We start from the raw sequence: 12,875 nt of genomic DNA, 5'->3' as shown, positions 1-12,875 counted from the left end.
ATTTATTTCAAGTAAAACTTGAAAAATCATTTATAAGACATTCAAATAAAAGTATACATATTTAAATTATAACATTTAAGAGATCTGTTTTAATAATATAATCCAGTTTTTTTTTTTTTTTTGAAATACATGATATATATTTACATTTCACATAATGTTTATTGAATAATAATGTAATATTTATTTCAAGCACAACTTGAAACTTGAAAATATATTTATAAGACATCAGAATAAAAGTAGATGCATATTTAAATTGTAACAAATTGAATTGATATATATGGTGACACTATTAACTAGTTGCTTTGTAGCACACATTATTAACATATTGTCTGTTTATTAGCCATTTAACAGATTAACAAATAATAAAAAAAAAATCTACACAATAAAAATTACAAATACATCAAATAAATTTATATAACAGAGGTGGAAAGAGTACAAAAATATTCTACTCAAGTAAAAGTACCATTACATTAATGAAATTTTACTTAAGTACAAGTAAAAGTACCAGTCTAAAAATCTACTCAAGTAAAAGTAAAAAGTAGCTCATTTAAAATTTACTCAGAGTAAAAATTACTTAGTTACATTTTAACAGTGGGAGGGAGGCAAAAATGGGATAGACTAAGGGGGTCAAACTCAGGACTGCACAGTTTATATATAACCCTAATTAAACACACCTGATCCAGCTAATCTAATCATTTAGGCTTATTTGAAAACTGCATGGTAGGTGTGCTGGAGCAGGGTTGGAACTAAACTCTGCAGGAACTGAGTTTGACACTCCTGGGATAGGCCTATAAATCTCAAACTAGTTGTTTTTTTTAAAGGAATCAGTTATTTAGAAATAATAAGACATTTGGGCTGTTACCAGGCAAATCAGTATCAACAAACTCATCTTTTCAATTCAGAGGAAATGCAGAAGCTTCATCGGAAGTGGCATTTAGATGTATTTACACACTGTTTAGTGCAGGACAAGAATGCATTTAACCTGCAGTTACAAATGCATGAATAATGTTTTGATTACTTTAAAAATTACTTTAAAAAGTAGAAGTACACAAAAAAGCTACTCAATTACAGTAACGCGAGTAAATGTAATTCGTTACTGCTTGTGTACTAACTACTTACTAACTATTAATAAGCTGCAAATTTGGAGTTTATTGACTCAAAAGTCATAGCTAATGGTTTGTTAATTGCGAGAATTGGACCTTAAAATAAAGTATGACCGACATATTTATTAATTAAATAATTTAATTATAAAATGTTTTTAGGTATACCTTAAAAACCATTAAAACAAAACATGAATCCGTAGACCAACCACAATCGCCTAAAACCCTTAACTCATCTGTTCCTCACGTACCCTGTGGAAGGTTACCTTCCTCTTCAAAGCCCACCAACCACTGACCTCACCAAAGCCAACAGGCTTCTGGGATACCTCAAGACAGTCCTGTCCACCTCCATCGACACACAGGTGCCTGCTTCAGAATAGAAGACAGTATGATGTATCGATATTTAAAACACAACTGAATGAGAAGACGTTTGATTTTGTTTTTCGTCAGGAGGAAAAGCTCGTGGCGAGAGACGGTGGAACCTGGCAGATTCAAGGAGACCCCACCATCCTGGTCACCCTTGCACATGTATTCAACCACTTCGCACCTCTCATGGTAAATCACTTACAGTTTCCGTTAAACCATCGCCGTTGTTTCATAAACGGCTTTATTTATGGCTAATGTGTGTGCTTGCTAGTGTAAAGTGTACTTAGTGGAGGATGTGCTGATGAACTTCCTGTTGAGTATACTGGAGGGTGGAGGATCTGTCGATGAACATCCTCTTATACAACAGCTGCTGGACCTTTTCTGGCTTCTCATGGAGGTAAAAAGACTTAAAAAGTTAATTTAAAGGCATTTTCTGGAATGAGATTGGGTATAACGTGTATTATTCTTCTGTATTTTTATTGTTTTTTTTCTCCTGAAGGACCACGAGGTGAGCGAGTGTCTGAAACAGCTGATGATGTCACTGCTGAGAGCGTATCGCTTCTCTCCCATCATCCCTGATCTGGGCTTTCAGGTGAGAAATCCAATGATTGCTTTCATGCAAATCCATTTTCCAAGCTGTTGTGATGTTATGTTGAAGTTTATTGGTGCTGAGCACGATAGAATCGCTGACAGGATGGAGAACGGAAAACATCCTTGCATGCTGGGAACTTGTACTTCAAAGCATGTTCATGCTTAGCATCTGCATTTGTGTCTAATTAGAGGCAGAGAGATGTCGACGTCTTCCTGGCCCATTGATGTTCATGGCAGTTATCAGCAGGGACATGGGCTGTGTGCCTATCCCACTTGAAATAAATGTCTTGTTAAAATGAAAATGACTGAGGCACTTTGTGTTGAGCTTGCTGTAATGTGTTTGATGTCCACGGTTGTTAGAGGGAACTAGCAACATGTTGATCCAAATTATTACTATGGCAGCCAGTGCTTAACAGATGGAAGCTTTATTGAAACCTGTTTTCTTTCTGTGTCCTCCAGATTCATTACCTTCGTCTGACCACAGCGATACTCCGGCATGAGAAGTCCAGGAAGTACCTGCTCAGCAACGTCCTATATCCTCTTAGTTATAACTTTCATTAGACACTTTACATTTTGAAAATCACTCCAGAAAGGCAAAAAAATGAAAAAATTTATACATAGGATTTTTAGCATTCTTGCATTCTTGTGGCCATTGCCTACTGAACTTCACTGTAGATCACGTAGATGGATAGACAGGTGGAATAAAATACGGTAGATGTTTCATACACATGAACTATGGACCTGTTCCAATAAATTTGACAGCCATGGTCAATAATAAGTCTTATTTATTTCTTATTACATTTTTGTAGGTAAGTGGATGGGTAAATATTTAGGTACATGGATGTTGATACGTAGGTAGGAAGGTAAATGGTTATGATATGTCAAAAGGTAGACCATTTTTAGTAGGTAGCTAGATTTCAGATAGATAAATAGGTATCTGTGTTGATGGGTAGATAGGTAGCCATATATATATCTTTAGCTAGGTAGATGAATAGATATGTTGAAAGGTAGCTAGGTAGGTCAATAGATGATGGTATATATTTAGATAGATGGACAGAAATGTTTGCAAGTAGGTAGGTCAATATATTATGGTTTATATTTAGGAAAAAAATATGTTACCTGGTAGGTAGGTCAGTAAATAAATTATGATAATTATATATATTTAGATAGATATGTTGCTAGGTAGATAGGTCAATATATTATGGTACATATTGAGGTAGAGGGATAGATATGGTGATAGGTGTGTAGGTCAATAGATTAATATATGTTTCACACAACATATACACAACAGTTGTTTACTACTATTACTACTAGAACTAGAAGCCAAATTTTGGACATAGTACAAGCATTTATCTTTCGATTTAACTGATCGATTTAACTTTCCAGTAGTTTTCTCTGGTTGTGAGGAAGAACTGCCTAAACAGACACGTTAGAAGCATGTAGCTGGGGATTTGTATGGGTTTCGTTCCTTAGCAGCATCACGTTTGACGTGCTCCGGTCTGTGGTCTTCTTCTACATCAAGACCCCTCTGAGAGTGAAGGAGGCTGGGCTGGAGGAGCTCATCCCGACCACCTGGTGGCCGACACGCTTCGACAAAGAGGTCAGAAACATCTGGACACATGAGTCTGAATATGAATAGCATTGTATACACAGGCTTCACAAAAGCTGAAATGATTTCGTCAAGCGAACACTAATCTGAACTGAGCCCTGGCTGAAGCGACAGATGAATAATTCTCCACTGTCTCTCCTGACGTGTGTCCAGGGCAAAGATGAGAGGGACACACGCGAGGAGACGTCCGAGGAGAGGCTAAGACGGCGAGCGTACGAGCGCGGCTGTCACAGACTGAAAAAGAGGATTGAGGGTATGTCTCACACACACAACATCAGATCTGCAAGCATATCTGTCGCTGTGACACTCAGCTGAACCCGTGTGTGTGTGTGTGTGTAGTTGTGGAGGAGCTGCAGGTTCAGATCCTGAAGTTAATGCTGAACAACAAAGACAAGGGGACGAAATGTACATAATTTTTATCCACACTTTCCACACGTTTGCTTGCACAGGTATGTTGTGTTTTATTATATTTGTAAAATGTATAAAAACACAATATCACATACATGAAAATTTAGACAACAACACACATTCTTAACTACATTAAAAGAAAAAATTACATTTAAAAAATTTTTTAAAAATGGGACAGTGTTGTTATAATTAAATAAAATGCTAAAATAAAAAATAAAAAATAAAACAAAAAAAAATAAAATAAAAAAATAAAATATTAAAAACACAAAAAAAGTAAACTAAAAAGCTATAATTAGAAACATTATTTTTCCGCCAAACATAAAACTCAAAATTGTGCCTAAAACCCCCTTAACTTTTATAAATTCACTGTAAACCACGGCTTCACTGGGTTTTTATTGGTTTTTATAAAATGGTTATTCCATATACATAGCAAGGTTTCACAAAATAAAAATGTATAAAACGCAAATAAGATGAAATGATATAAATTGCAAAAAAGTGACACAACTCACATACAAACATTATTTTTCCGCCAAACAATGTAGTTCCTCAGAAGCGGTTGGGGTTGCAAAAAAGTGACACAACTCACAGACGCAGAAACAAAGGTGTATGTTTGTAGAGTAAATATATATATATATATATATATATATATATATATATATATATATATATATATATATATATATATATATATATATATATATATGCAGGATAGGGCTGCACAATGTGTCGTTTAAACATCGATATCGCGATGTACGAATCCACGATAGTCACATCGCAGGATGTGCGATGTAGGCTGTCGTAGTTGATCCGTTAACGTTACGGGCCAGCTGCGCCCCGGCCCTTGACGAATGTGATTCACGGATAAATTGCACAGCTTAACCCATCATAGAGTGAAAGTTTATCATTTGCATGGGTTTTTAAGTCCTGTCAGTTTAACAGGGCGCATATAAGAACGAGCAGAGAGAGAGAGAGAGAGAGAGAGAGCGAGAGAGCGAGCGAGAGAGAGAGAGAGAGAGAGAGCCCCAGAGAGAGCCCCCCGGCCGCGCGCGCTCAACTTCAACCGTCTTCAAACAACACGAGCGATGTCTTTCTCTCTCCCTCGCGCATATTAATCAAAATCAATTGACACGATGGTGTGTCGAAAAAAAAATAAAAAAAACCTATCCAGTGATGAAATGTTTTCTGTGTTGTCAAATCTTGTGCGATATCCTAAACTGCCGAGATAAACACAACACGTGCCGTACACGTCTGATTCGCGAACTAATGATTCCTTTGAACCGATTCAATTTAATGAATGGTTTAAACAACTGACCTGTCCAACCACTGAACTCACGAGACGTCTGAATTGGTGTATTAAAAAAAAATCTGTAACACTTTACAATAATGTTCTATTTATTAAACTATTTAAACTACATTATTTAACATTTACTATTACTAAACTGCACTTCTACAACATTGTTAATTTCAACATTTAGGCTATAGCCTTCATTGTTGAAATCAAAAGTATTTGTTAACATAATTAATGCACTGTGAAGTGACATTACCAAACAATGAACAGCTGTGTTTTATAAACTAAGATAAACAAATATTAATAAATATAGTAACAAAAAGTATTGCTCGTGGTAAGTTCATGTTAGTTAATATGTTAACAAGTCAAACCATATCCTAAAGTTACAAACAAATAATTTACTCTAATTTAAATAATACTCTGATGTTTAAATCATTTAAAATGAGAATGTAAGTGTGCTCACCCCATTTTTGTTTGTAAGAAAAAAATAGATTACATTTCATATCGCAATATATATCGCAGAAAAATAAAATATATCGCAATGTAATTGAAATATTTAGAAATATTCATAGATATATATATACTTTATATATATGTATGTATGTATGTATATAAAATAATAATACAAATAAAAAATAGCTGAATTGAAGTATTAAGAAAAAATATATACAATGGAAATATTTAGAAATATTCATAGAAATAATTAGAAAAAATAAAATCTTATAAAAATCAGAAGCACATAACAAAATTAATAAAGCTAAAATGAAAATGAAAACTGAAAATATAAAATAAATTCTTATTCAATATATTAAGAATTTTAACAGTATATAACACTGAAATTGGATGAAAAAACAAAAAAAATATAATTATCTAGTTATTAAACTAATCTGGTTTATATAATAATAATTATTATATTAATTTTCTTCATAATATCTAGTACCCTAACAGATAAATATTTACGATTTTTATATTTCTACTAAGATGTTGTAAGACCAAATACCAGATACAAACATGATTGCCATCTACAGAAAGATTAATATTCAATTACAAGTTGTGAATGTTTCTGATCCAACCTGTGTGCTGTAATTACCTGTGTCTCTCTTTTCACAGGGCGAAGCTTCTCGGTATATTTTCCTGAACAAATTCCGCAAGTTCCTTCAAGAGAACGCCAGCAATAGAGGGGTAGGGCACACAGGACAGCTTTGGCCTCCTTCATACCTGATACACATCTGTATAGTATCTAGATATTCTTTATCTGGATTGAATATTCCTTTCCATGTGATGAATAGATCATAAGATCACAGTATATTTCTGCAAAAGCAGAAGTAAAAGCTACAAACCCGCCACACAGCATTTGGTAAGGTTTAAAGAGCTGCTGCCACAGAAGGTCTTCCAATCAATTCTGCAAACAGGAAATTTCAGAAATATGTTACTTCATGTGTTTTGATGACTGGTACATCTGCTTTTTTTTATTAGTCCCAGTATCATATAAATTGGCAAATTGTGCTGACACATTCATTTCTGAAGTAAATGAGTATGGCCATTTCCTGTAACGGGATTGTTATTGATAGGATTGTTTCAGTTAATTTGCAGTGACCAGACTTTTATTGGAGGGTTTGATGTTTGTCTCACGCTTCATTTGATGTGATGCTGTTTGTGTGTTCAGAACCCCACAGTGTTGTGTCCTCCGGAATACATGGTGTGTTTCTTACACCGGCTCATCACGGCCATCAGGAGCTACTGGGATGAAGGCAAGAGAAGAAGCCCAGGATCCATCAGCAGTGAAGGTACACATTTCTTATTTTTATTAAGTGATTAAAAAAATATTAATAAATAAATAAATATATATATATATATATATGTATATATAATATCTCAACACTAGCTTTTCATTTTCTCCATTATGACATCAGGACAGTTGTATCACCCTGACATGTTTGCCTTTATGCCCCCAATATTGTAAAAACAACTTTTTATTCAGAAATTAAAAACACTAATTTCAGAAGAAATAAAAGCTTATATATATATATAAAAAGAAAATATAGTATGAAAAACTTCCAACGAAAACTAAAAATTGTTGGAGCACTAAAATTAAAATAACAGTTTTAAGTTGCAGCAACTAAAACTCAAATAAAAATAAATGAAACCTACATGGTTATATTAAAAAAAACAAAAAACAAATATGTAATTCAAAATATAATTCAAGTCATTCAAAATTTAAATAAAAATGAACATAAAAGCTAATTCAAAATATTTATAAAACCCAAACAATATATAAATAATACTAAAATAACTAAAATAACTTTGGATTCTCATACAGTATTTGTAAAGACAAATTATAAAAAGGGTTCATAAAATAATTAAAAAAAAAAATATTAAGAATATTTTTGTTAATTAAAATAAATCTGAAATATAATAAAAAAAACAAATAGCAATAAAACACAAATAAAAAAAAAACAAAAAAAACTGAAGTAAATGAAAATTAGAAATGTTGCATTGGCAGCTATCGTACAGTTATTTATTATTGAATGTCATGTCATTGACCCCATTTGTGTTCCCGTCAGACGCGTACGTCCCCCCTCAGCTCTTCTACAACGGGAAGGTGGATTACTTTGACCTTCAGCGTTTAGGAGGACTTCTCTCGCATCTGAAGAAAACGCTCAAAGGTTGGTAAAAAACGCAGGTAAAGTGTGTTTCAGAGTTTGGTCAAATAATTACCCAGCATGCAGCTGCTCCAGACACCACCAGAGGGAGCAGAAGGTCAGTTTGTTTTAGTGTTACTCATACCTACAGCAGATACAATCCAGTCGGTTAAAACCTCTGAAGACAAGAAATAAAGCTTTTCTGTATCAGGTGTGGCAACAACAAAAGTACTTCTGTTTTCCTTTTTCATTTTGTTTGTTTTCAGAAGCTCGCTTTAATGCTCGCAGACGTAATGTTTGTTTTCTGTGTTTTTTTAATCTTCCTAGACGTAAACAGAGACGTGCAATCACATATTGATGTGCCTGTTATGTTCGTTTTGTTTGGTAACTCTTGAAATTTCACTATTGATCTTTTCAAAGCTGCCAGACGAATGGTTTAGATCGATCAACCCTCCAAATTAGTTTTAAATTGAGACCGAATACATTGTACACTTCCTGCAGGGTGTTTTCTTTTTCTTTACTTTTATTTTTTTAGTTTCCGACTTCATTATTAACCTCAGAAACGTTGGTGGTCGTTACTTTGATTTGTTGCATCATTAAAATTTCTGAACTGATGGGATGAGATGGAAGCTGGCGGCTTGCAGAAAGACCGGGATGCAGATGGATATTGATTTCCCTCAAGGCAGCGGTGCATGCTGCAAAAATATTGACGAACAGCAGGGAACACGCTAAGATCGAGTGAGAGAGAGGGAAGGGGGATGAAGGAAGTGGTTGAGAGTTGTGCCTTTGATGTAATAGCATGTTCTTTTGTGGTTTACGTTAGATGATTTTGTTTGTCTGAGGTGTTTGTCAGGAGTTTGCCTGGATTGACTGCAATTTCTGTGGTGAAGTTCAATTTTGTATATGGCCCAAAAAACATGAGGATCTCAGACAGCATGAGGCTCGACAGAATAATTTACATTAAATATAGGATAGAATTGGTTAATGAATAGCAACATTTATATTTAAAAAAAAAAAGAAAAAAATTGTTGCAAATCACACAATATTACAATACAATACAATAAAATTTTAATACCAATAATATCAGTAACGTAGTGATCTTTCATGCTAATTTTCCAGAAAATGCTCTATTACTTGTAATAATGTATTGTAGTTAAGGTGAAATTAGTCATTTATGTGCCCCAGCATTAATACATGTTTATTGTTAGACAAGTTTCCCCTGTTTGTCATTGGTTGACCTAAACTCACACCATTGGTTGAGCATTACTGTGCAGGACTGGTTGAGATGTAGATGAGTTTGTTGCTTCATCAGAGAAATGTAGCTTTATATCAATTGGTCAGTGAATGGGTGCCGTCAGGATGAGAGTCCAAACAGCTGATAAAACATCACAAAAATCCACAAGTAATCCACATGACTCCAGTCCATCAGTCCAGCCAAAACTGCTGTGATTTGTTATGAAACAATTTTATCATTAAGACATTTTTTAACTAAAATTTGAGTCCTCTATCCATAATATTTTTTTTCTCCAGTGAAAAAGGTGTCTGGTCTGAATCAGGAGAGAAATCTGCACAGATCAAGCACTGCTTACAAGTGAAAACAGTCCAAAAGATCAAAACAAATATGATTTTAATTTTAATGTGAGAGACAACAGGAGATGGACTTTTTCATTGGAGGAAGCTTTATTATGAATAATGAACTTTTAATTTCAAAAAAACAAACATTTAAAACACAAAACACCTTGATGTATTTGTTTCTTACAAACATGCAGCTTTTCACTTCACAAGACATTAACTGATGGACTGGAGTGTTGTGGGATTACTTGTGGATTATTGTGTTACTCATTCTGACGGCACCCATTCACATCCATTGGTGAGCAAGAGATGTAATGCTACATTTCTCCAAATCTGATGAAGAAACTCATCGATGTCTTGGATGACCTGAGGCTGAGTAAATTTTCAGCAAATTTTTATTTTTGGGTGAACTCTTCCATTAATGTCCCAAAAGTGTCACACATCTCTAAATTTATAGCATTGCTAATTTTAGTTAGTTTCACTTCACTACTTATGTGGTTAAAGACATAACTTTTTTCTTCATTAATGCCTCCAGAAAGTGGCCTCGCTGCTCGTACACCATGAAAACACAATATGAATCTCTGAGTCACATTTGCATTGTTTCATTATACCATTTCCCCATATTATAGTTATCAATAAAAGTGTCAAAATAGTAAAATAAATCTGACCTTTTACATACAATTTTCGATGTATTGTGATTTGAGGCTCACATAATCTGGTGTATTATACAGAACGGATGGTACGTAAATTATGAATCAGCCTGGTACTATTCACCCATTGTGATTAAAATAAAAGGCATCTTTGACAATAGTGTTTGTATGCGCTTGTTTCCATTAACAGGGAGAGGCGAGGCACGTCTTGTCATGTGTCACAACTCTGCTGTACCCAAGTTTTCATTTAATTAATTCTCAGTCCGTCTCCATTTCTTTTGTCTCCTAAAACACCCATCTTCCACCGGCGTTCCCGTTCCTTGGCCTCGTTTGATTAAATGCTGGTAATTACATTGTTCCTATTCTTGCATGGTTTCCCGGCTGATTCTGCAGGAACGTCGTCTTCTCCCTCTGGCGCCTGATTGAACTCTTTTGGGGCTTTGAGGAAACAATCAAAGCCATCTGAGAGTAAAAAAAGACGGAAAGGATGAGTGAAGAATGGGACACACTCACTGTATCCGTATTTTTTACTGTGACTGTCAGCGACTGTTGGTTTTCAATCAGTTTATTTTGAATTTGTGTACAACAATTGAATCATGTCATATGGACTTTTATCTTGACAATATTGATTTGCGTTTAGCAGCTGCTGCAGGCTTTTCCTCCTTGACATACATTACATAATTTGTCTTTTTTCATATTTATTGTTGATTTTGGTCATCAAACCTTGCAGTGTTTTTTTTTTTTTAATACTCAATATGAAGCAGCCAGATCCACCATCTGCTCCTCATCTTATTCAGCACAGTATTTTTTTTTAAAAGTATTTTTTAAGAAATGTTTTATTATTTATGTCTTATTAGTTGTTCTCACTATAGAGTGCAGCATAAATGACTGCTTTACTTTAAAAAATAATGAATTTAAATATTGTGTTACTCCCTAAAAAGTAATTGTATTAGTTACTTTTTATGGAAAGTAATACTTCACATCTGGCCGACCCCTACTCACACATACAAAAAACAGTTAGAAAAAAATTCATAAAGTACACATATACTATTCTGGTGATAATATTTTTGTCGCACTCAGTATGCCGACCCTTGCTTACATATACAAAAAACAAATACAACATTGCTATTTAAGAAAAAAAAAAAAAAAAAAAATTATAATTTTTTTATTTTTATTTTATTTGATTCTCATTTTTGCAAAATGATATTGATTCTTAAATCCCAAGAATCGATTAATCTAGCCTGTTTTCAGTTAACCAACAGAACATTGTAGCGGGCCTCCTATATAATAAATTGCAGTAAGCTTTGTGCTTTGTTACCTTTGATATTAAACAAGTCTCATATTTAAAATTCAAACAATAAATGCTGTTTTGGTGCTGTTTATTGTGGAGTGACAGACTGCTGTAGCGTCTCAGTTCAAGAGAAGCACCAGCACAAGGCGCACATGAACTGATCATCGCTTCCTGCTTTAATAACTGATTCAGCATGAAATAAGCATGAATGAATGTCCAAAGGTACTGTATGTTAAAAGAAATGGAACAACTTACTGAAATCTGTATCCTGTCTTCGTGTAATTGCTCAATCAGTGTTTCAACCGTGCAAAGACATCAGTATAAAATCTTGTAAACAATATCATGTAATGTCAGATTTATCTCAGGAAAAAAATAAAAAATAAATAAATACTTTGGTGACTAAAAACCAAACATTTTGCTAAACACATTCATTATAATTTGTACTGTTATTCAATAGAAAAAACTTAGTATTGTAACGTCATAATAATAAAAATTTCAAACAAAAAAAAAAAAAAACAGTAAAAAAAAAAAAACAAAAAAAAAAAAAAACAATAAAAACTACTCTCATGTATATTAAACTTAGTATTGTAACGTCATAATAATAAAAATTTCATTAAACAAAACATAACACTTTAAACACAAATAATAAAATTATAAACTACAATATTACACTAGCGTACTACCAACTGACTCACATGTATATTTTACAGCATTAGATTTGTTTTCCTTGAGAAAATTTGCCATATACAGTACTGTACCTGATATATCGAAAACTGATATTGAATTGAAATTGCAATCAAACTGCAAGCTTTCGAATCAAAATTGATTTGAATTGTGAAATTGGTGTCGAAACCCAGCCCTAATTTACACAACAGTGATGTACTAAAAACGGAAGAGTTTTTCCTTTGTGTTTTTGAAAAGTTTCTCATAGAGACAAACGTTGTCACAGCAATACCCATTCATACGGATTCGCGAAAACCAGGCCAGTAGATGGCGATGTTACTGTGTAAAGAAACATTATGGCCCTACGCACAGACCTGTAGACTTAACACGTAATACAAATGCTCATGACATCACAAATGTGCGATATTGTAGTTTACACAGAGACGATAACGGAATCGCTTTCAAATTCTTGCACTTTGAAGCATGATTTCCGAAGTTTGTGTTTCCAGGCCTTTAAAATGTAAAATGAATGGCCAAAATGTATAAAACCTTTACAGTTTTTAGTTGAAATGGTGTCGTGTAAACATTGAAACAGCGCATCTAGAATCCAGACTATTATAGTCACTTGCAAGTGGACCAAAAGTAGCAACAACCCAGAACACCTTTACTTTTACCATCGACATTTACTTTCATCA

At 33.8% G+C, this 12,875-nt stretch overlaps 1 protein-coding gene across 1 annotated transcript in view; it reads left to right on the top strand.

The window, feature by feature from the left end:
• Nucleotides 1-12,875, top strand: part of LOC109091386 (E3 ubiquitin-protein ligase RNF123-like) — a 121,102-nt gene that overhangs the window by 6,832 nt on the left and 101,395 nt on the right. The window contains 11 exon segments of the mRNA XM_042749926.1: nt 1,348-1,462; nt 1,551-1,655; nt 1,738-1,863; nt 1,966-2,058; nt 2,517-2,590; nt 3,540-3,657; nt 3,820-3,919; nt 4,006-4,066; nt 6,472-6,544; nt 7,029-7,149; nt 7,927-8,028. Coding sequence (XP_042605860.1) covers nt 1,348-1,462; nt 1,551-1,655; nt 1,738-1,863; nt 1,966-2,058; nt 2,517-2,590; nt 3,540-3,657; nt 3,820-3,919; nt 4,006-4,066; nt 6,472-6,544; nt 7,029-7,149; nt 7,927-8,028 — 1,088 coding nt within the window.

The sequence above is a fragment of the Cyprinus carpio genome, chromosome B22 (genome assembly GCF_018340385.1).
Source record: "Cyprinus carpio isolate SPL01 chromosome B22, ASM1834038v1, whole genome shotgun sequence".
Classification (NCBI taxonomy): Eukaryota; Metazoa; Chordata; class Actinopteri; order Cypriniformes; family Cyprinidae; genus Cyprinus; species Cyprinus carpio.
This window is presented reverse-complemented; position numbering and strand designations above follow the sequence as displayed.